Here is a 24,586-nt window from a genome sequence, read left to right as displayed (position 1 = left end):
TCTACACAGCCCTGCACTCTTGCTCTCTAAGGTCTTATATGCTGTGTCCAACAGCCTTGAACAATTAAGTTCCATGAGTGTACAGTTAACAGAGGGTCAAATATGCTTAATCTCACCAACCTTTGGGCAGTTATACAAACTAGGTTTTTTAGTACAGGTTCTTTGAGAAGAATGTAGATCATACCACATTGATTTCTGAACACAAATAGCTTTTTTTAAGAGTTCAAAACATCATACCAACCCTAAAGTGTAGAGGTTTGGGCTCTTATTGTAGTGTCTACACCATTTAAAAATAAAAGCAAAACTGTTTTTCCTCAAAGCACTTGTAACCTTGTATTTTGCAAATAGTCCCCCAAGGCTTCTCAGGCATCTAAAAATCTTTGGGCTAGAGATTATGGTCTGATATGGGTTAGTTGTACCCTATATTTTGGAGTTCTAGATTTTGTCTTTCAAATAGTACTGCTGGAAGATGGTATTTGTACAAAGTATCTGTTTTAAAGCACATGGAAACACTGCATGTTCGCTGATTGTTTGGATACACGCGCAAACTGACTAGCTAGAATTTCAAGTTTTTCAGTTTAGAAATGGCATTTAATTCAGAAAGTGGTCATAGTTTTCACAACATGCTGAATAAACTATGAGTGCAAGGTGTTTTTCCAAACACCTTTTTTTAAAAAAAGAAAAAAGTTGTTTAGGCACAAATTAGCCACATAAGCAAATAAAAAACTTCATCTAATTCCTGAAGCTGAAACACTGTTCACTGTATTGACTATATGTAGCACCATACCACCTAGTGGCCTGTTGTATAAATCTAAACATAGTGGTATACAGTTTACTTAATCTCTCTATTGCCGATTTCTGTCTAGGCACCAGCTATGTGAATTCATCAACATAAACCTTCTTCTTGAAGCAGCTGTTTCTGCTAGTAGTTAGAACATGCAGTTGTGCTGCAGCATGGAAATACATTATTTGGAAAGGGGTACGCAGCCTAAAAAGTTTTAAAACCTCTGCCTTAAAGAAATAATAAAAAGCGATGCTTCAGGTCCTATCAACTCTTTGATAGATGTCAAATCCCATCCTCCCAGCTTTCTCCCCAAGAGGATTAAAACAGCAAAAAAGCTACAGATCCTGTCAAAAAGAAGGTGCTATTTCTGCATGCCATCAATTTCTAAGGAGAGCACTAAACCAACTGACATCTCATCTGCAAGTCCCAAAGAATGACCAGTGGCAACCCTCTTGCAAGAAGACTGGTAACTGGCTGGCTCCTCTTTTTCCCACTCCATAAGCAGGTGGTGGGGCCAGCATTATTTTTAGTGACTGGGCATTGGGTTTACTTCAAGCACAGCTGTAGAGTTGAGCAAAGTTTAGAGTCAGAGGAGCGCACGCACGCACGCACACACAGTCCCATATCTATTTTTTTTGGCACTCCTGATACTGGAAACACACCCTAACAGACTTATTTTTAAATCTATTAAAAGACCCCCATTTTTCCTGTGGACTGATACCTCATATGACAAATTTCAGCTAGAAGCATATTTTTCCAGTGGAATTAAAATGCCTTTAAGACCGGGGTTTATGTAATGGAAACAATGACAGCTCCTTAACGACAATGACCTCAGAGCACTTCTATTCTCAAAACAAACCATTTTCTTAGCACAGGTCTCCTGACACAGTAGTTAGAAACCATTGAATACATTTCATAACAGAAGATTCAGAATTCATTGTTTCTTAGATTATCAACCAATTCACGATAGCTTTATGTAAAACAAACCACTTTCCCCCCCGTGCTCAAATATGAGAATGTAAATTGTAGCAGCCCAAGAATCTCTAATTTTTATTTAAACATTAAGTAGGTTAATGACCTACAAATAACTTAGAAAGTTAAATTATTGCATGTTTGTGATGCTAATCTTAAAACAGTTTTTGAAATGGAGCTCCTTCCAGCCCCACATGAGTAAGAGACAGACAACTGGTCCACATTCTGTAATGGATGCTCACTTTGAAACTCACTGTATTAACTTTGAAGTGCTGTATGTACCATCTTTGGAGGTAACATACTGTACTTCAAAACTAACAGTTTATTTTTGTTGATTATAACTTCCAAAAGTCATTTATTAATATGCAGGAATGTAATTTTCTTAAATAATTATATGGCTGTCCTACAAATCCCTGGTGCACTATAGATAGTTGGGGCAAGTTACAGCAGCACCCAAGTTGCTTGAACTTGTGCCAAGGCAGAGGCAGATCAGGAAACTGCAAGACTCCTTGATAGCATCCTAATCTGTCCCAATAGATTAAATGAATCTCTGGTGTTACTGTATTGATTTAAACAACATACAAAAGGTTTTGCTTCCAGAAGAAGCCTTTAGGAGAGTATTTATATCAACGGGAAGTGAAGAAGGAAGTTTAAAAAACGAAAACTTTACTAGAGATAGTGTTTTCATAGGCGCAGACTTAGTCTTGGGTTTAGTATTTTAAATAAGGAAAATACATACAGTAAATGAATCTTTTATTACAGAGATGTATCAAGTATGGTTTGAGGTGTACGTACGTACACATTAAAGCTGTTAGCTGTTCTGTTCACTGTTAATAAATATTTCATAATTTTTAAAAAGTCCATGTACTTCTGTTCTCCATGCTTCTGTCGTGTTTTTATGCAAATCAAAGGACATTTCATAATTCTATTACACTGAATTGCTTGGTGAACTCTGTCTTCAGGGTAAACTTTCATGACAGCATGACTTCTTAGAGCACAGCAGTATAAACAGCTCTTATAAAGAGCAATACAAGAGAAGCATCATTAATGCTAGCAATCTGTGTTCACATAACATCCAGTATCAATAGATTTCAGAAAAAAAAATTAAGATTGGTTTCTGGGTCATCTTCGGTTTCTGACTCTTCCTTATTGTCTGAAGAGGTGCACATACCAGGCTCTTTATCTGGTTTTCTTTTTCTTCTGTGAGTGTACACAGGATGAGTCTTCTGTATCATCTCTAGAGGTGAGCTACTCATGCTGAGTTCAGTTTTCAAAGCTAACTGTAGGCAGTTGAAAAACCTGGAAAGGAGCAAATACGTATTTATTATGTTTGCTTAAGTTCTGTAAACAGAACATAACATTCTGAAAACAGAAAATGTCTTTTATAACGGTTCATAGAATTCTAACAAAAATCCAAATGCTGCCCTGATCAGTGCTGTGAGGGGGATCAGGAATACCAGCACATATGCCCTGTGCATGCTATGTTAGTTCTCTAATCTCTAACCTTCTAGGAATCTAATTGGCAATTATGCTCTATGTATACTGAAAGTCCCATTCATATTGCTGAAAAGTACAAAACAGATAATCTCAAACACTTTCAGTTTGCATCACATCTTAATAGTATCTAATGGTCTATCCTATTCATGATCAGATGCACCATCACTCCCATTTGGAATTGCTGTATTTTAACATCCCTGTGGCAATTATAGCAATTAATTCAGAAAAATATTAAGAAAATATCTAGACATGTTTAACTGCCGTTGGTGCAATTAAATGCTTTGTCCTGCATCCTTTTGCTCTTTATTTCTTCTGCCTACACTCTCTGTTCTGTTTCTCACAACTGGAAACAAGTAGAAAAGCCAGACTGTGTAACTAGTTACCTATTTACAGACCACCAGCAAGAGTTCCACAGATGGCACAGATCAGTTTGGGAATCTCAGATTAAATTTTATACAGCAATGTTAAAGGGTGCATTCTACTCTGAATACATAGGAAACTACGTGTAAATTTTTGTAGATTAAAATGAGATCTTCCTGACTTCATCAAAAGGTGAATCTCCTATGCTTACACATTGTGAAATCTAATCAAACACAAACCCCACATGAAGATGCAGCTGTGTAAGTTAATACTATGAGACTAGAACTCAATGTGCTATTCACGCCAAGTACTAGAGCAACAGTTGGAAGTCCTGTATGGACTTTTTAAAAAGCTCTGTAAACAGGTCCACTTTCCACTACCTGACACTGTTGCTTATATATGGTTAAATGATCCTCTCGGGTCAGCCATAATTAAAAAAACAAAACAAAACAAGCCTCTGAGGTCAGATTTTCATTCTCTTTTACTATTTTTTGTGGCTAATCTTCTTGGTCTACTGTTTAGCACACAAATTTTACACTTCTCTGGATTTAGATGTAGTGACACAGGATGCATGTAATCTAACAAACCTGTCAATCCTCTTCATGTTTTCTTCTATCTTCCGATTAGCTATCTGTACCAGGAAGTCAACATATTCTTCAGTGACCATCAATTTCCCCATGTGGCTTAATGGAACTTCTAAGCAGTGAGCACTCCGGACAGCCTAGAGGCACACACAGATGTATTCATTTGAATACTACCAACTTTAATACAGCTTTTATACTAAAGATAATAGCTCTAAAAAGTAGGTGCATTCATTACAAGAAAACCACCTGAAAAGATCTGGTTTTATTTCTTTGTAAGGAGAGTGATGTGCCATGCCTTGAAAGTGTCATTTTAAAAGTATTATCCAGATCTCTTGCATACTTTTAAAAAGAGTTCACGTCAATGAATAATTGCTAAATTTTACAGCAAGTAGAAAAATAGCGCATACCATCATAATTTTACCTCTTCTGCCAACTGTAATACCAGAGTTCCTGAATCCAGATTCTATAGCCAGGGAGTGCTGTGGAACAAAAGCATTTTAAACTGCAGTTCATACATATTTTGTCAGACAGTTTACTGTGGATTATATTGCAAGTTAAGGTCCCAATTTTGCAAAAGCTTGAAGGGCAGAATCCCAACTGATTGCATTAAGAGCCACGATCACTAGTAAGTGTTTATAGGATCAGATGCTAATACTGTAACAAAATATTTTTTAATTAAATTTCAGTGACAAAGACAGATGGTGGTTTCTGTCTTGACCCATTCCATCAAGACAAAGGGGGAAGTTTGTATTTCTTTTGGCACTATATTGTTCCAGTTTGAATAGGTGCTAACCAAAGAAGACAACTGTGGGATAGATATGTTCTTAAATGTTTTTAGATTCAGCAGAACTGAGCAAAATTTGTAGAAAGAATCTAAATCCAAATTTCCTACTCTGTATGAACCATGGCAGGGTGAAAATGAGGAACAAAGTGATCCTGTGCAGGCCTATAAAGTCCATTTTGAAAGGCAGAAGGCAACACCATTACCTAATTAGCTGAGGTCTGGGAGCAAACAGTTCCAGTCAGTAGTGAACTAATTTCTAAAGAACACTGCCATGGGCCAGCGAAAACAACGCACATAATTCAGGCTCTCTAGCCAACCTATCTTAGCTAGAAGACTGAAGTGCATTTAAGTGATTTTATTTTCTAGAAAGCATAGCAAAATCTGCAGAAAGAATCTAAATCTATGTTATCCATCAACATACTTTTATTACCCCAGTTATTAAATATACAGTGCTCCTGAGAATATTTCTAAGTGTTAAGATAGTCAGGTACCAACACCACAAAACAATACAATACAATACTGTTAATTCAGTTTTACCAGAAGTTGTGCATCCTGCAACTCTTGACATTGCACATGAAGAATGAATGGTTCAAATTTGAATACAGTGTCACCAGTGGCTTTCTGCAATGCTGTCATCTGGAAAATGTAACAAACAATATATTAATACTACAAAGGTCAACTGTTACTATTAACATTTCAGAATAAAATAAATAGCTAGTTTATGAAATGTTTAAAAACACCAGGAATGATTTGGCTCAAATAATGATGTTTGTTATTTTAATTTTCCGTTGTTCATAATGTGCAGAAGCTCTGCAGATTTTTAACCTTTTTCTAAGTGTTAAACTGATTCTCTTGCCATGAATTTCTACTGGACATAGAATTTTTAAAAAAATTATTTGCTTCCCTGTTTATTTTTTACTTAAAAAAAAAAACAAAAAAAAACCCAATCATTTCAGCACAGCATAGAGTATTGTTTTACTGCAGTCAGCAGAGGAAACCTGAGAGTGCAAAATTTTACAACTCCTCAGTTTGTTTGTTTTTGATTTCTTACATCACTGGATATGATATGGAACACACTGATACTGAAGGACATTCCTTTTAAAAAGGTACAAGAAGCTAAACTTGTAGCCTGAATTACTTGACCATATTTTAATATAGGTTTCAAAAATGACTTGTTACCTACTTCTATGGTAGTGTTAAGATACGGTAAAATAAAAGGATTTATAAACAGTAGTTAAACTCATAAGGCACACAAAGGGAAAAAATGGGTAGCAGTTACACAGCTTTAATATTCTAAAGGATTAATTTCACCCTAGGGTCCCAGTTTTGCATTAAGGCTCTAAGTGGAAAATTTTCCTGCAACATTTTTCATGTGGATCACTTGAATTTAGGCAAGTATGAACAAAGAGTAATTAAATAGAATGCTGCATAGTATACAATTATGATTTATTATTGTATGCTATGCTTATGTAAAAGCAATTTAAAGATTGCCATTATTGGTTTTAATTTACAACGGCTGAGTTGAAACGGTTACATTATTCATTGCAGTTTACAACAGTCTACTATATAATGTTCCAACTCTTTTGTTAGCATTCTTATATCTAGTCAGCTTGCCTCCCACACATCCCATGAGGATCTTTAAAGAAAATACTAGTAGCTACCAATTTGCTACACTTAAATGGGGGGGTGGGGGGGGGGGGGAAGAATGATTGAGCTGCTGCACCATGCCTAATTTTTTTTGGTTAGCATCCTTTCCTGATGCTTCCTCTAAAGCGACAATATTTCTTTAATCATTTTTTAAATTGAGAACCATGAAAAATTCAACTATTCGTTTAAGATACCAGTAATAACAGTGTAAAAACTGCCTTCTTATTAAGGTACAAATGAGAGTGCCTAAAGTTAGGCACCTAAATAAATGACCTTATGTTAAGATGTGCTGAGCACCCAGTGCTACTACTGGAACCAATGGCAACTGCAGACATAACACTTTTAAAAAATCAGATGCCTTAGGCCCTGATCCTGCATTACGTAGCATACAGATTAACTGCTGTGCCTGCATAAGCCCCGCTGGCTTCCACCAGGGCTCCAAGCGGGTGCAGCAGTCTGCCCATGCTCTGGGCTTACACATGGCTTTTTCCAGGGTCTGAAAATTCTGTTCTACTCACCTGAGTAACAAACAATATGCAGCTTCAGCACACTTGACTAGTGTTCAATATAGTAGGAAGCTAAGATAGACAGACTTGTCTGAAAGACCAGTATTATAACAGAATCTAATATTGGCTATGATCAAGCTAAGTGATGATGGTGGGTATATTTTTTTTTTAATAAGGGTTTCCCTTTCACTGACAAGGTTAAGTAATTTAGCAGACACTCTAGGGGCTGTTTTTTCAGTGACAATAAACAGGCAAGAAGATCATACTGACAGAAATGGTCTGTGTATTTTAGTACTGCCCCAAGGCTGCAGCAGTGACTTACCCTGCCTGTTGCACCAAAATACTTGCTAAGTGAAATAACTGTGATCAAAGGATTTTATTACCTTATTATTTCTAGACCACCAATTTCCTGCAAAAGACTCAGAATTTAATAAAATACTGGAAGTAATTTCCTATTAAGCCTACAAAGTCTGATAGCCAGCCCTGATCTCAATGGAGTCAATAGCAAAACTCCCAGTGAGAGCAGGATCAGACCCTTAGTAAATAGTGAAAATGTAACTGCTATAACTAATTAATAAAAAATGGCTATCACTGGTAAGATACATGAGTTGTACAGGAAGAAGTTCTCTTATTTCATATACAGCAATGTTTAATAAAGAATTATAAAGAAAGGTTTTGCCATGTGTTGATTTACTGAGCATGGACAGTGTGTTCACCATCTCAGAGAACACCACACAGTCCCTACTTCAAGATACTTGCATTCTAAAGCTCTGATCCCCTACAGATGGTAGTGGGTAGACCGTTGTGAGTGCACAATCTCCATGGCCTCTAACAGGGAGCTACGAGGGTGCAAGAATCTTCCCATGCTGATCTTACAGTAGTCAAACAGCACCCCTATAAATGAGGAATATAAATGCTAACTTTCCTCTGTATGCAATGCAAGTTTACTTTCATGGTCCATTAGGAAAAACTGTATGCCACTTAAATATTTTTATATAATGCTTTGCACAATTTTAAAAAACTACTTTTATTATATTTTTATTGTTTTTCTCCTGTTGAACAAGGCCCAGAAATCCTTTGTGAAGGTTTTTTTTATAAATAATACAAAAAGCCTTTCCTCAAAGGATCTTAAAGATAGTTATAAAAATTAATTATTCCTCCTCAAATTTTCTATTCCCATTTTACAGGGGTAGATACACATCGAGGCACAATGAGCTTAAGTAGCTTGCCTCATGAAAGCAGAAAACATAAAATCTAGGAGTTCTGACTCTCGGTTCTATTTTCCAACTACTAGACCACACCTTTATGTTTGTAGTCTATGAAAATGTAAAAGCATAAAAAGTAGTCAGGTAAAGATTTCTCACACCTTTAATGGATGCACTAACATTTTTACCATGTCTACCAACTAGAAATCAATACAAAAATTGAGAGGGTCCCCACTAGGAAGAGCCAATGGCAAGACCCTAGTTTTTACAAAATTACTAGTTTCATTTTATGGAAGCACAAAGTAATTCATAAATATTCAAACTATTAACATTTCTTAAAATGATTTGATTTTAGGTTTCACAACTTGTTTTTGGGATATTATTTTCATTAAAAAAAACTGCATAGGAAAGCCATTGTCTTTTTTGCATCAGTTCAGATGTGTAGTTTTAAGTTATGGCTATTTCAATCCTAAAATGCAAGTTGTTAAAAATAACTTATAATGGAGATTTTGCTGAATACAAAACACACATGCTTTTTCAGGAAGCATGCCTGCCTTTTCAGGAAGACAACAAATCTCCATTTGTGTTTGCTTACTTATTTGCTCACCCAGATAATCAATCATGACAGAATATCCACAGCTCAGCTATATTTAACTGTTGCAAGGATTAGGAAGATTATTACATGGATAACAAGAATATCCAGTAATCATAATAAATGATAAATTCTGTCTGGGAAATTAAACTTTATGCTTCAAACAATCTCTAACTATTAGAAACCGGGATAAAACCTAATGAAGGGGGCAGATTATCCCACACCTGTTTAAGGTGGGGTTCTTGCATCTTACTCTGTAGCATCTGGTGCTGGCCACTGTCTGTTAGAATATTGGACTAGACAGACCTTAGGTCTGATTCAGTCTGGCAATTTCTCTGCTCTTATTAAAGGAAAGTTCTATATTACATTACTATCATTAGTTCGATTTAAGATAGAAAGTGAGTTTATGGTCTCATTCTAGTTCCTACTGATGATGTCTACATCAGTCAGTCTCCAGCTGACACCTAAATTGTTTGCCTCAGTGGACACAGCCAGGACTGAATGAATGATCATGGAGGCGAAAATACATTCTTACCACAGAAGTGATTTTTCAGGACAGGATTGAGGCACACTTGCCAGAAACTTGACTGTACTTATTCTATGGATAAAGAAAGGGGTTCGCAAGCACTAAATTCATATTTTTAGGAGGAAAAAGAGCTATTGTAGAATCAGAACAAAATGCTGCTCTTATGCAAGCCATGCAAAATGTCTAACTAAAAACCACTGAAAATGGTGGATTTTGTAACCTGCTGACATTGTACTACAGGTCATGATTTTAAGCAAGAGCTGAAAGTTTGACAATAGTCCTGTTTACACTGAGCAAGGTAGTCGTATTATCGGGCTTAAACCATGCTCTTGCTTAGAAAGGTATTAACAGTTTCTCTAGCTAACACAGACAGAATTTTGTCCTATTAACAAAACTGTGCTCTTAAATGAACATATTCATTCCAGTAATATGAAGGATAACATGCAATCTTTTCTAGATCCTATTTGAAATTGTATTTTTGGAGGGTCAGGATGAGGAGTTGTACATTATTGATTAAAAAGTCATTAAAAAGACAATAAAAGTTGTACATTATTGATATCTTACCACATCCTCTTTTGTACACATTTGATGTGATACCATAAGCCAAGAATAGTTTTGCTTCTGCACCTCATAGCCATTGATACCCTAATGAAAAACAAATTATTAAAATAGCACTGCAGATCTAAAAACAAATGTCCTTTGCATTCTTGGCTTGGAATACAAAAATGTACAGAAATAGTCTGAACAATAATCATAACTATAACAACAATCTTAATGTTATTTATTTACATCACTTTCAGGTGATTATTTTTAAACTATCAAAACTAGCCAGATATTTACAACACATATACCAGTAGCTAAACAAGAAGTTTAATTTAATCTTGAATATTCATGGAGAACTGTTCTGATCTCATCAACACACAGTTGTAACAATATGATCTAGTATTTGCAGGAAAAAACATAGGAATGCTAATTCAAGGTCTTTGAAAGGATTTTTGTGGTGTCTCACTGAGTAATATGAAAAATCCAGTTAGATGCATCTAAACATGAATCTCGTGTTTGGAAGCAATAAAATACTATCATATATGCTTTCTCCATACTACCTCACACTGGGAATATTCTCAGCTAAAATGTATTTATGATTTTGGAATTTAAGTCATGCACACAAATAATCTAATGACCTGTTTACACTGGTGATATTTGTACTAATATAGCTACACCACTGCAAAACAGTGTAGAGGTGCTGCACTGGTATATTATGGGACCTTAAAATTCTACATCTCTAACACCTAAAATAAGAAACACGAATGTTCTCCTGTGTAATCCAATCTGTACTTTGCACATACTTGGTTTTAATAAATTTGTGGAGAGTGTGAGATGAAAATTAAATTCATGCAGTCACGTAGTATAATCTATTAAAGGGGATTGATTGTAATTATCAATACTACATATCACTGTGTCAAGACTTAATGATTGTTGGTCAGCGATGGCTAAAGGATACCAGAATCTGGATAGAATTGCCAATTTAAAACTCTGTCTTCTGAGAGAAACACTGCACTGCATTTTTGGTGCTGCTCAGATCTGGAAGTGATTGTTGGTTACCAGATTAAAAAACATGATTCAGATGCTGATGCTGTGTCAATGCCACATTTTTTGGTATACTTTACTGTTCTGAGCTCTTAGTTTACATGACCAACGAAAAAGAGATCATCATACAAAACTGAGCAGGGACTGATGGCAAGTCCTCCTACAGCCCAAGGTGGAGGGAAACAGGACTACATTCTCTTCTACCCTAGTGTTGCTATAAACACCAAGCTGGATTTGCCACAACCACCAATAACTTTGACTGTGATATTCAAAGAACTAAATATGTATAGGCTGGATAAGAGACAAAGGTGGTGTGGGGCATGACAGCATCCACGTGTACCCGTAAAACAGAAAAGACTATAGCATGCAGTGTAACCAGGAGTAATGTGGGCCAGGATGGCCTCATGCCACTTGTGGGTTGGTTTACGGGGGAAGGAGCCGTTCATGGGTGGGTGTCTGGCCCCGAGTGACCTCCCGGGAGCCCGAGCTGGAGAACAGTGGGCGCCAGAAGGGAATCCCAGGGCTGAACAACACAGGAGCCAAGGGGGTCCCCAGGCGGCGCAGCGAGGAGGTAGCGGGGCGCTGGCAGCGGGGGCGGTGCAAACAGGGGCCAGGCGCTGACTCCCCACCGTGACCCTCCCCCCCTTTCCTCAGAGTCTCAGACCAATGTCAGCACTGCCGGGGGACGGGAGGTGGGGTCGACGCTGCGGGCCCGAGGGAGGGGGCCCGGGCCAGCCGGACTCACTCACTCACTCGGACGGAGGCCTGCGCGAGCAGGAGGCGGCCGGCGCAGGAGCTGGTGGTGCAGAACCGCTCCTGCCCGTTGAGAAGCTGCACTAGCTCCGCGATGGCCTCGTCCACGCTGCCCTTCCTGCTCCCATCCGCCCGGGCCAGGCGCTGCTCCTTCCAGCGCCGGAAGGCGGCCATGGGCCCGCAGGGACGGCAGCGCGCCGGGCTGGCAAGAGGCTGGAAACGGCAAGCGAGAGCGGACGAGCCCCACCCACCGCAACCGTCCTATGGGCTGAGGAGCGGACGGCAGCCTGGCAGGGCCAAAGTTCCCAAGAACCTGGTTGGGCGCTTCCAGACAGGGGCGGGGCGGGTCTAACAGCCCGGCCCTCGGGAGTGGGCGGGGCCAGTGCGGTTGGTGCCTGAGTGAGGCCGGAGGCCGCTGAGAACGTCTCCACCTCTCGCTGCGTCGGGTCGGTGTTCGGCTGAGGCGGCGGCGCTGGAACCAGGCGGGGTCACGAGGGCAGCAGGTCGACCAGAGGGTCCCGAAGCTGTGGAGACAGGACAGGCCGATGCCGAGCGAGCACGGGGACCCAACCGTCTCTAGGTAGCGCCAGGGAGACCCTGCTCCTGAGTCCCCAGGGCTTCGCTCCTTGTGTCCGGGCCGACGGCTCCCCCCCGCCCCCGTCCTGCGGCCGCTTGGCTGGGAAGTAACGGGCGGGGAGAGGAGGGGCGCGGGAAACAGCTGTGTCACGTGGGCTGAGTGGCCCAAGTCATCGGCTCTGCTCCCTCCGGGGCCACTGGCCGAGGTTGGGCAAGTCACGTGCATAGACTGGGCGTGCCTACAGTTAGGCACCAGAATGTGGGTTTAGGCACCAAAGGCTTTGAAACTAACCCACAGCTCCACTATGAGCTAGGCATGGACACAGTTGCACAGGCAGAGAAACTGAGGCACAGAGGTGTTCGGGTCAGAGCCTTCTCATGCGAACACGTAGTTCGCTGCCTAAATGAGTTACTAGCTGTAACTCTTCACTTTTATAGTGTTTAAAAGGACTATGGTTGAAACTATATTTTGCTGGACCTGGCTCAGGGAGGCCAGCTGTACAATTTGAAAACCAGCTTTCTAGGATGATTGAATATCAAGATCCAGTCCTTCTGAAAACTGCATGGGTGGTTTTAGAAACAACAGCTTATAGTACAGGGCTCAACAAATTTGCTTTGGAGCAAAAATTAAGGGGCCAGACAACGGGGACCCAGCGGTGGGGTGCCCTGGCCAGAGCACAGCAGCTGCTTTCCTCTCCCAGCCCCGCCCCTTCCCACTGCCCCTCTCCCACAGTGTGGGCCCAGTGGCAGGGCGCCCTGGCTGGAGCACAGCAGCTGCAGCGCTCCCCCCTCCTGCCCGTCATATGGACGCAGTGGCACCCTGGCCGGAGCGTGGCAGCCGCTCCTCCCAGAGAAATACTAGGTGCCAGAATTAAATTTCTAGGTGCCATGGCGACCTGACGCCCAGGGTTTGTCGAGCCCTGTTATAGTAGAACTTCATAGTTATGAACACCAGAGTTACGAACTGACCAGTCAACCACACACCTTATTTGGAGCCAGAAGTACACAATCATAGCCGCAGAGAAAAAAAAAGTGCAAATACAGTATAGTACTATAACGTAAATGGTTAAAAGGGAAAGCAGCATTTTTCTTCTGCATAGTAATGTTTCAAAGCAGTATTAAGTCAATGTTCAGTTATAAAGTTTTGAAAGAAAAACCATAACATTTGTCATAATGGTTCAAAGTTATGAACATTTCAGAGTTATGGACAACCTCCATTCCTGAGGTGTTCGTAACTCTGAAATTCTACTGTATATGTTATCGTGTCATTTCAGACAGTCTTGATCCTTTTATTTGGGAGACAGTACTTTAGCAGATATAGAAAACCTACAAATATTTTATGGAACAAATATGAAACTTCCATTCTTTTGAAATTGGAATGTTTGGAAATGAAACAATAAGCCTGTTTGGAATGATGTTTAATAATATACAAGGGCACAATTTAGTTGTTTGAGTGTGGTGTTAAACTAAACCTAGTTTTCACTGTAGGGTTGAAAATTAGGCAGGAGTAATACTGAACCTTGCACCTGGGAATGAATTTTGGTTTGAAAGTATAACACAAACACTTTCAACAGGGTGTAAATAAAATCTGTGTGCAGTCCGGGAGCCCTGTATTTCTCTCTGTGCCTTATGTGGACCCCTGTTATTCAACTGGAACTTTTAGACCCTAGGCTGCAAGTAAAATTGCAGTTGTGATGAAGAATATATATGTAACATTTCTACATAGAATATACAGAATTTATAGTGTTTTGACTGCAGAAGAGACCAACATTTAATGAGTGCAAAGGTAATACTTTAAGAACTCTGTGAAGTCCACTAGGGAACTCACTGTGCAGATTTAATTTACCTGGGAAATGTGTAAATAGGCACTATAGAAAATACTTAAATTTGGATTTGTCTACACATGAAAATTATTCCGGATTAAGGCGGGGTGTGAATTTAAAGCACAATAGCTATTCCTGAATAACTCTCATGTACTGACTTATGCATTACAGTATAGCAGTGCCTTTTTCTGATGTAACTTCATCCAATTCCAAATGGATTAAGCTAATTTGGAAAAAGGCACTAGTATTCTGGAATAACTGCATATATAGCTAAACCTCAGAACAGAGAGAGCTAGTGAAAACTAGAAGTTCTCAAACTCCCAAACTGATAAATGTATTTTGCAGTGCCTAGGGAAACAACACAGGGTCTCCAATGTCCTGGACATTTATTTATGCTTTCAAATAAAATAACTTACAAATGTATTTTAGCCTTGTTTAATCTTTTAGGTTTAGAGAATTAAAAGGCATAAAGAGGAGCCTGTTACTCAAGAAAATACAGTAGAACCTCAGAGTTACAGACACGAGCGTTACAAACTGACTGGTCAAGTGCACATCTCATTTGGAACCAGAATACCCAAGGTAAGGAAACTGTTTCTGTGCTTGTTTCATTTAAATTAAAATGGTTAAAAGCAGGATTTTTCTTCTGCATAGGGAAGTTTCAAAGCTGTATTAAGTCAGTATTCAGGCTTGGTTTACACTTACCTCCGCGATCGGCGGCAGTCGACGGGAGTTACGCAAAGTATGCAAAGAACTTGCGTAACTCCTGTCAACTGCTTTGTTCTCTTCTGCGTGCTGTCTTCACTGCACTGCGCCGACGGGAACCGCGTTCCCATCGACGCAGCGCTATGTCACTTGCAGGGGTGGATTAATAACGTCGACTTCTGGATTGACTGAGCAGGTCTTCGCTGATGGCTCAGTTGATCCAGATAAGTCGATCTGACGGTGGTGACTTTGCCGCTGTCAGGGTAGACGTAGCCTCAGTTGTAAACTTTTGAAAGAACAACCATAATGTTTTGTTCAGTTACAAACATTTCAGAGTTACGAACATCCTCCATTCTTGAGGTGTTTGTAACTGAGGTCTGTTGTGTCTGTCTTGAACTACTTCGTTTAGCTTCTGTTTTATTACCGGAGCTTGTCTGTGTTGCAGAACTTCGGTGAGAGTTTTTGCTATGTGGACAGAGAGAAAAGTTTAGATCTTAGAGACAGCATAGAGGAAGAAGTAGCAGTGTACTATGACAGCAGTTCACTCTGTGAGGTAGTGAACACTTACTAGCTCTAGGCGTCAGTGAGCACAGGTGTTTTGAGATGACGTTCAGCACATGGAGAAGCAGGTTCAATATTTCTTCTTTGACATTTAAAATGAGCTACTATTCTTTAAGTAAATGTCACGTTTTAAAAGATTACTTTTTTTATACAACTTTTTGCTGTTCCCACACTTGTAACTCCAAAATTACTTGTGTCTTGAGAATATCATGGTGCAGTGTATATGAAAGCAGAATGTCTTTATTATATTGGCAATTTTAATGTAAACCAATATTACAAGACATAGCATGAAAAAGATTACTGCTTAAGGGAGAAATTTTAATTTAATGTTTTCTGTGCTGTGTGATTGGGAGCCTTTTAAGATGAGAAGTTAGAACAGTAATGAAACCGACACAGCTCCTATAAAATAGCATATATTTGGTAAATAAAAGATTATTTCTTAGATACAAATACAATTATAGGATTGCTTAAGTGATATCATGTATGTCATAATGAGAGCTGGTCAAAAAAATTTTCAGCAGAGTTGTTTTCTGTCAATAGCATGAATATGTCGATTTTTTAACAACTTTTTATTGAGAAAAAGTCAATATTTCACTTCTGTAATGTTGAAATGTTTTGTATAATCTTCATTATTTTGATTCATTTTGTTTTGACTTATATTAAAACATTAATATTGATATTACACAATATTTATGTATATTTAATATAAGTCAAAAGAATAACTGTTGGCAATATGAACCATTTTTTTATTTTGGAATTTCCCACAGAAAAGAAATTCTGGTTTGCAACCAGCTCTAAATCATGCTCGTCTCATGGGCTGTACTCAGTGTAGAACTAGCACTTCTAGCTTAGGCCCTGATGATTCTGCCATCAGATCCAGGCAGGTAGATGGTGGGACACGTGCAGCTGCAAGAGTTTGCCATTGCAGCTCCAGTTACAAAATTGGGGCCTTGGTTCTTATGTTTTGTGGCTGAACTTGTCCTTTCTGATTAGTGTAGAAACAGGGCATTTAGGAATGGCTGTATTGTATACATGTGACTAATGTACCTTTGCCCTGTTGTTCCCACATTCTGATCAGTGTTTACCTTTCTTGATAGATGGTCTTAAAATACTTCACATATTGCATAGTCAAGCTAGCTTTTAGATGTATTAATTGCACTCCTCAGGATGCAGGATGCATTTTTCTGATTTCCTACAGTATATTTCAATATCCTATTGTATCTTTTATTTTTGAGAGCTGATGAGCAAGGAACTTTTTGTTTCTTAAATAACAAGCAGGAAGAGAAGCGGGAATTCTACTTTTTAGACCCTGGCTGAATAAATATAGCCTGTTTTTTTATCAGTGAAGATAAAAGTTCATTTTATAAAATACAGCCATGGACTCCAAATTACAATGCATTTCCCTCAAGATGTGATGACATGATATTTAATACAAGAACTACTGCACTTATATTTTCACTGTATCGTTATTTACATGTTTGATTCTCTTTAAAGCCCACACATCCTCACAGGAGATGGTGGTAACTCTTTTCATTTGCAAGATTTGTAAGATAAAAGACCATCTTTTCTATGAAAAGAAATCAGTAGTGAGTCCGATTTAAACTGTTGTCTAAAAGCAGAGTGTTTGATCCCTTCCCTCTGAGGTGAAAACTGCACTGTGAATATAATACAATATTTTCTCATCTTCTGATATTCAGATCACTATGGCAACTGGAAAAAATGTGATGAGAGCTGTCAGAGTTTCTGAATTTGGTGGACCTGAAGTGCTTAAGCTTCTGTCAGATGTCTTATTGCCGAGTCCAAAAGAAAATCAGGTGGAAATGATAGCTGTAAACTAAGAGATAATTGCACTGAATGGTAATGTCTTGAGTGTGAATTGAGTGAGTGTCCAAAGCAAAACTGTCTTAATTCTGAACATGAATAGCAGTATCTGCATAAATAAAGCCACAGGCATCAGATTTAACAAATTAGTTTTGTTATTCTAATGCAGTCTACGTATTGAATACAAAAGACTTTCCAAAATTGTTTCACATCCATATGAAGGCTGACTACACTTCAATAGTCAAGTAAATTGCTTTAATAATACTGAGCTATTGATGCAAAATTCTGATGATTGTAATTATATGTAACAAATAACATTTTCTCTTGAGGTCTTAATCAAAGTCCATGCATGTGGTGTAAATCCAGTGGAGACATATATTCGTTCTGGTACTTATGCTAGAAAACCAGCATTACCTTACACTCCTGGCACAGATGTTTCTGGAGTAATTGAAGCTGTTGGGGAGCATGTAACTGTATTCAAGGTATTATATTCTATTTCTTTTTTAATTGCTTGCTTATGCTTTCCGTATATTATTGTTACAATACTTACTGCTAGCTCTATTATTTATGGCCTGTCAGAATTTCCTCTGTTTTTGGGGACCTGTAATTGGCAGTTAAAAGCATGCAACAGGGTCAAATTAGTGGCCCTGATCCTACAAGCTGCTCTGCAGCACAGTCCCTTACACCCAGGCAAAGCCCCATAGAGATCTGTAGAGTTCAGCACAGGTAAATGAGCCTGTTTGCATGGAGCAGCTTGTAGGATTGTAGTCTTGTGTACACAGTCTTGGTCCAGAAACACTTTTATAGCATCGTAGACATATTTTCCTCTGTATTAAGCCCACAACCAGTACCAATGTAGTTGATACTCCATAGTTGCAAGGGTTAGAAATAAGTATTAAATGCACTGTGTTGTGTTGTGTTATGTTGGGATGTGTACTGTTCCCTATTTCCCACATAGCCCACTTACTTGGTGATTGTGAGGAGGTTATGAATTTTATACTCTTGAAAGACTCCAACAATGATGATTACCGTGGGAACCTGTTAAGAATGTATACTTCTCAGACCTCAAAAACTGCTTAAGTGCTTTTCATATGCTTGTAAAATGTTTCTGAAGTTTTCCTTGGGGAGTCTAGCTGGAACTCTGAATATTCAGGTTCATTAAGAATCACCTTAATCATGCAGTAGCTTTGTGTGTGACAATATAGAACAGAGGATGTAATCTACACATGCGCACACCTTTGAAATCTGGATATGCAAATTTATATTTCTTGTGTTGCATAGATTTCACTTACTTGATTTTTATAAAATTCTGATACTTTTCTTTTGGGAAGATATTTCTAAACCTTTTTAATTTTTTCCTGCCAGAAAGGTGACCGGGTTTTTACTAATGGTACCATCTCTGGAGGCTATGCAGATTATACAGTTGCTGCAACAGATACAGTCTTTCCCTTGTCAGATAAACTAGACTTCAAGCAAGGTGCTGCCATTGGAGTCCCATATTTCACTGCTTACCATGCTCTCTTCCAAAAGTAAGCTGCCAAGCTCTGTTTGTGTCTTCTGCTTTGAAGACTAAAACTGAAGGCTACAGAGCAGGCACTCCATCCATAATAGTCCACCTTTTGGGAACTGTTTTATCTCTCTGTTTTGTAAGGAGATGGGAGACTGGTTAGGAAGAGTAGTGGTGGGAGGAAGACTTCGGTGGGGCTTCTGTTATAAGGTTAAATTAAATGTACCACATTATTGCCAGAGGATTGTGATCTGGAGGTAATTGACAGTCTTTTTCTTTTTAAGAGTGCATCAAGGCCCTCAGAATTGGGATGGATACTCTATAATTAAAAAGTGCATACACTGAAAGAAGTGAATAATCATTTTCCTTGTGCTACCCCTCTTTTCCTCACCATTATCCCACTTGAGAAGAATTAGATAGAACTTGTTTCAGTCATTTCTGCTTCTTTATTGAACCGAGGGCTTGTAGTTGAGTAACCTAAGTCTTTTCCTCACCTCTGTCTGTAGGAAGCGTTGGCAGAACTCCTACTGTAGCTCTTCTATCTAAGTATTTAACCCTGCCATCACCACAGTATTGATTAATGAATCTGTACCATAGTGATAGGCAAGAGTGCCCTGTCAGCTGGGGGATAAGGGATCAAGACTGGGAATCCAGTCTAGTTAAATTGATAGAACAAAGCATTGGGCCATCTAGTAACTTGATCCTTTAAAAAAAGCATGGGTGGATTATTTTAAAGCCTTGAAGACTAAAGTTGAAGAAAATATCATTTTGAATACCAAGATGGTGTTAGTACACACCTATGCCAATAATGAAACTGGTTCTATTATGTAGCTTACACCTTTATTTATATTCAGGAATGAGAGCTTTTAGCAACCTGGAATTATTAAAGATATAGGACCTGATTCTCCTCTCTCTAATCCCAGAGTAAATCAGGACTAACTCAGTGTAAAATTAGTGAGAGGGGGAAATTGGGCACATTGAATGTGATCTAAAAAGATTTATATTTAATTCATATAAACTAACTACATATTTTGGTTAGACAATGCATTAGGATCTGCGAAAGTTATAATGTATTAAATAGTTTAATATCTGTCATTTTGTCTTCTAGAGGGCATGCCAAAGCAGGGGAAAGTGTACTAGTCCATGGGGCCAGTGGTGGAGTAAGTATTTTGAAAAGACTTAAGTTAGAAAGTATTTTGTGTATCTATTTATGTGACTTTTACTAAGGCGAATGGTTCTCTGTCTTTAAGGCTCTTAACACTTTCATTCTGGATGATAGGGTTTAACTTTAACAGCCTGAAATTGCACAAATGACCACATACACACACACACACACATATATATATATCCCCAAATGCTGATGTCACATGAACTCATTAGATCATATGTTGTGAGTCCCCTGGTGTAATCACAAAGTGGAGAACTGTCAGAAGCTGGTTCAGGAGCCCTACAGCTAGTCTACGTCAGAGAAAGGTTAAAGGAAAAGTGACATTTTTTAAAGTTAAACAAGCTGTCCTTAGTTCTGCAAGAAATGCTCACTGCCTGGATAGGGACTAGGTACTTTCTGTGCTGTTTCTCACCCATTTTCTGTAACCTAGCTAGAAAATGGGAGATGTTGGAACAGATAATCTCATACCTGAATGGACTTTAAGTTTTCCCAACTAGCTTCTGCATTTACAAAAGGCTAACCTTTGGTTCTGCTGAATAAACAAATAGGCTGAGTGGGAGTAAGAGGGAACAGTTAAAGTTGAAGTGGCTCCTACCTCCCCTTTCCAGGGCTAGAAAAAAAAAACTGTTGTGAGCTGGCCAAGTTTTGTTGAATTACTCTGTTGACTTAAAAAGGCTGGTTATGAAAGTCTCACAGGAGAGAAAACTCAAATCTTTTGTAAAGTACTAGACTAGAAGGACATTCAGTAGTATGTTTTCTTTATTCTCATAAATTGAGTTTTGATTTTCTGTTGCCATTTATTTTATATGCTTCTGGGAATACAGATATATTTTGTGTTGTGCTTCCTGGACTTGAAGCCTGCTTGTCCTCCGGCACTAATAAGACTTTAGGTCCAATTGGCACTAATAAAACACCTCTCACCACTGAGAGATGAAGTAGGGATGAAAAGATGTGGTGGTAGATAATGCAGATTTTTTTTTTTGTAGGATCAGTGTCTGACCAAGCTTCCAGTGGCTTTACATTCTGCCTAAGAATGGAGGCTTCTGTGTGCCTACTTCCCCCTCCAAATGCTGCTGCCTCTTAGGCTTCCCTGCTTGGGAGTTTTCTCCAGGGTTCCCACAGTATCTAGCTGCCACACTATGCAGGGCTTCCTTTGGCTTTCTGAAACGGGAGCATATAAGGTGGTCATGTTAGTGATGTGTCTCTCTATGGGGGGAAAAAAAGGTGGCGTGTAATGTTACATGACTTAACTTTTCACTTCCTTGGTTTTGTGTCAGGTGTGTTGTGTGTGCAGCAGCTTTAACTAATATACAATGTAGTGTGTGTGTGTGAATGTAAGTCAAATATTGGATAGATGTTTTGAAAAAATCAAAATACTGTTGCAATTATGCTAGTAGTACAGTATGCCTTAGTCTCTTTTATTTTTTAAATACTACTGGGTGTGTATCATTCAAATGATTTGTTATGCATAGAAACATAATTTGATAATTAATTTGACACAGAGTACTGAGTCTTTGATAGGTGATATTTATATTAAAAGTGGGAAAATAAATGATAAAGGAAATGTAACTCATTTTTCTAGGTCGGAGTAGCAGCATGCCAGATTGCCAGAGCTTATGGTTTAAAGGTATTAGGCACAGCTGGAACTGAAAAAGGAATGAACATTGTTTTGAGAAATGGAGCCCACAAAATGTTTAATCACAGAGAAACTGATTACGTTGATGAGATTAAGGTAATTTACTACCAGATTGAAGGTTTCATAGATCTTCCCGCCTCTTTCTGCTTCCATTAAAATATTCAAAATCTATTTTGGTTTCTATTAATTATCTTCCTGTAATCCTGTGCTGGCAGCTGGATGAACTAGATAGATATTTTCTATTAATAATTTTTATGAAACAAAACATTCTGTAAACAGCTCTTTATATTTTTCTTTTGAACCAAGATTAGGGTTCTGTAGGAGTAAGACATTGGAGCAAAGTCTACTGAGCCTTTTATTTCTGTTCAAAGGAGAATTGTTCATTTTAAAGATATGGATACCAAGAGTATTAAACCATAACCTCTCATAAATATACTTTTCACTATTTAATATTTGAGCTGAGTGGTGGTGACTGTGTGAATGTCAGACTTCTCACTCTCCTTTTTAGTCTCATTGACAGTCATTTTGGAACATAGATAATGATAGCCATTGCAATAGCAAGATAAACACAGCTTCGTGAAAATTCTTATTTGCTTTATTACTTCATGAAGGGAGGGAGCATTTAGAAACTCAGATCCCAGCAAGTTACAATATGAAGAATATAGACTTTCAGAATTGCATTAGATATGTCAGACTTCATGTGTAGAAACGCCAGGTTGCCTACAGCCTGTTAAATAAACACAGACACTCAAATGTGAGCTTTGCTCAATTAGTTAACTGTCTTTATATTTTGTGTAGGAATTCACTGGTGAACAGGGTGTTGATGTGATAATAGAAATGCTAGCTAATGTTAATCTTGCCACTGACTTACAACTACTGTCACCTGGAGGAAGGGTGCTGGTAAGTATTTTCTCTGTCGTTGCCTTCAAGTTAAGTTTATAACTGTCGAAAGATATATGGATTAAGTGTCTCTATTTTTTTAATTATAACTTTTTGTATCAGATCGTGGGGAGTAGAGGTCCTATTGAAATAAACCCCAGGGACACTATGGTGAAAGAATCCAGCATAATAGGGGTTAGTCTGTTTTCTGCAACTAAGGTAAGGCATTTTTAGTTTAAAGAGTTTACTTAGATGAGCTATTCTAATAACATAAACTTTTAGTTAAAGCAAATACAATGTTTAATAAAATAACGTTGGGTTTGATTTGAGGTGTAAGGACACAATTTCATTAGATTATATAAATTTTATTTTTCTAAATGGACATGTAGAAGAATTAACATAAAATTCAAATGCAATAAAATACATTTTAATTGTAAAATTTGGATTGAAACTTTGTATAAATATCTAACATACTTTTAAAGTGCACATAACTTACAGTAAATACTATCTTCACTATACAGAAGTTGATGCATGAATGTGAAGCAGCACTTCTCGCTGGTATAGAAGCTGGCTGGCTTAAACCTGTAGTTGGCCCTGAATATCCAATGGAAAAAGTGGCTAAGGCTCATGAAAACATAATTCACAGCAGTGGTGCTTTGGGAAAGGTGCTACTTCTTACATGATAAGTCGTGTAATAAAGTTTCTTTCCACTTATATTGTGGCTGTTTTAATTACACCTTTGCTTATATGGTTTATTTAGCATGTTTTACAAAATATGATGTTGATCACAGATATTTTATAGTGATAGCAAGCACTAATTTAAATGGGAGGATATCTTGAATGAAAATGCTTTTTTATATAATGAAATCAGAGTCAGATTTAAGCTTTTAAATACTTTTTTTTTTTTAATCTCTCATTTGGCTGACCTGGAAATTGTGTATTTTCCCTTCTGCTGTGGTCTTGTCACTATTGTCTATTCTGTCCTATCCAGGTTGGAATATTCTACCATGCTGTATTTTCCTTGAATACTACTTGGAAGTTTCAGCTAATGTAGAATATGGCTTTCAGCCTGCCTTTTAAAGAGGAGCAACATGCAGAACTATGGCTTCATGTGCTCTGTAGCCATAAAATATGCTATTATTCACCATCTGCCATAGAAATGTGCTTTAGAATCCAAGCTCTGATTTTAAAATCATTAACTTTCTGGCCCTTATGATTGCTAAGAGCCTCCCAGATGTGAATTAAATGTAAACAGAGGCAGCATTGTGTTTCTGAATCTGCCTCAAACAATATCCTGAGAGGTGTAATTGTCCAAATTATCTCAATGGGGTGGCGACTCTGAAGCCCAGTGTCATCATTCATTATTTTACTACTGATCATTTTAGCAGAAATAGCTAGTTAATGTGCTTATTCCTTGCTGCTGAAAGGGAGGTTAATGAGTTCAGTCCCCCTCCACCCCCTTTTGAAAGTCACCTCTGTCCCTGCCCCTAACGGCAGGGAAAGAGAAGCTGCCTCCATCATGGGTGCCAAAAGCTCAACCTGTCTTTCCCTTATCAGTCCCCTTCATGGATACAAAAATATGCAGCATATTGAAAATGTGACCACGCTGTAAAACGAATGTAATATGAAATGAGGGCCTCTGTACTGATTGTATTACTCTTTTTCATATCTAATACAATAGAAATCTCAATTTTTGAATTTGTTGATCTGTAGCAGAAATTTGAATTTGCCACACCAGAATTTGTCACACTAGAAACCAGGGGATCTTGCAGCAGAATCCAGTTTTAACTTGCCTCCATTTTGTACTCCTATTTGACAGTCTTTTCATGAATGAAATTAATCTCTTGACCTTGTGGCCCAGGACCAGTACTTATAATCAAATAATAGCTATTTTGGTTTAACTGCTAGTCCATGTTCTTGGTTGGAGATATCAATAAACAGTAAACAAACTAATACAAGACTGGTTTTGTTTTTATTTGGTTACATTTTGTTGAGAGTTATTTTCTGTTACCACATTCCATATTTTATTAAACTAGGGAACAGAGTATAGAATGGTCCTCCCCATTCCTCCAGGACATGCCAATGATAATGTAATCATGATATGAGTACAGGTCTT

General features: G+C 38.3%; 2 protein-coding genes across 3 annotated transcripts; one reads left to right on the top strand and one right to left on the bottom strand.

Moving 5' to 3' along the window:
• Positions 1–2,492: 2,492 nt before the first annotated feature.
• Positions 2,493–12,052, bottom strand: TYW3 (tRNA-yW synthesizing protein 3 homolog). The gene is made up of 6 exons (XM_067563391.1): positions 11,798–12,052; positions 10,022–10,102; positions 5,519–5,617; positions 4,605–4,676; positions 4,201–4,334; positions 2,493–3,055 (listed from the first exon to the last, which is right to left on the bottom strand). The coding sequence occupies exons 1-6, from the start codon at positions 11,969–11,971 to the stop codon at positions 2,848–2,850; spliced, it is 768 nt and encodes a 255-aa protein (XP_067419492.1). The 5' UTR covers positions 11,972–12,052; the 3' UTR covers positions 2,493–2,847.
• A 52-nt stretch (positions 12,053–12,104) lies between these two features.
• Positions 12,105–24,543, top strand: CRYZ (crystallin zeta). 2 transcript variants are annotated; one of them, XM_067563390.1, is made up of 10 exons: positions 12,105–12,243; positions 14,644–14,775; positions 17,157–17,273; positions 17,610–17,762; positions 18,646–18,809; positions 19,896–19,947; positions 21,538–21,687; positions 22,390–22,491; positions 22,594–22,689; positions 22,992–24,543. In XM_067563390.1, the coding sequence occupies exons 3-10, from the start codon at positions 17,163–17,165 to the stop codon at positions 23,151–23,153; spliced, it is 990 nt and encodes a 329-aa protein (XP_067419491.1). In that variant the 5' UTR covers positions 12,105–12,243; positions 14,644–14,775; positions 17,157–17,162; the 3' UTR covers positions 23,154–24,543. The 2 variants fall into 2 exon arrangements, with proteins under 2 accessions (XP_067419491.1, XP_067419490.1); XM_067563389.1 differs by having other exon boundaries at positions 12,196–12,377.
• Positions 24,544–24,586: the final 43 nt, after the last annotated feature.

This window comes from Emydura macquarii, unplaced genomic scaffold, assembly GCF_026122565.2.
Source record: "Emydura macquarii macquarii isolate MOO-44397 ecotype Brisbane River unplaced genomic scaffold, CSIRO-AGI_Emac_v2 contig_2481, whole genome shotgun sequence".
Lineage (NCBI taxonomy): Eukaryota > Metazoa > Chordata > Testudines > Chelidae > Emydura > Emydura macquarii.
This window is presented reverse-complemented; position numbering and strand designations above follow the sequence as displayed.

Excerpts from the sequence above, each read along its gene's own strand:
- CRYZ (XM_067563390.1), top strand. The coding sequence starts at position 17,163 with ATGGCAACTGGAAAAAATGTGATGAGAGCTGTCAGAGTTTCTGAATTT. Across the intron at positions 18,810-19,895 it reads TACCATGCTCTCTTCCAAAA|AGGGCATGCCAAAGCAGGGG; the intron begins GTAAGCTGCCAA and ends TTTGTCTTCTAG. Across the intron at positions 22,492-22,593 it reads CACCTGGAGGAAGGGTGCTG|ATCGTGGGGAGTAGAGGTCC; the intron begins GTAAGTATTTTC and ends TTTTTGTATCAG.
- TYW3 (XM_067563391.1), bottom strand. The coding sequence starts at position 11,971 with ATGGCCGCCTTCCGGCGCTGGAAGGAGCAGCGCCTGGCCCGGGCGGAT. Across the intron at positions 10,103-11,797 it reads TCGCGCAGGCCTCCGTCCGA|GGTATCAATGGCTATGAGGT; the intron begins GTGAGTGAGTGA and ends GTTTTTCATTAG. Across the intron at positions 4,335-4,604 it reads GAAGAGGTAAAATTATGATG|GCTGTCCGGAGTGCTCACTG; the intron begins GTATGCGCTATT and ends GTGTGCCTCTAG.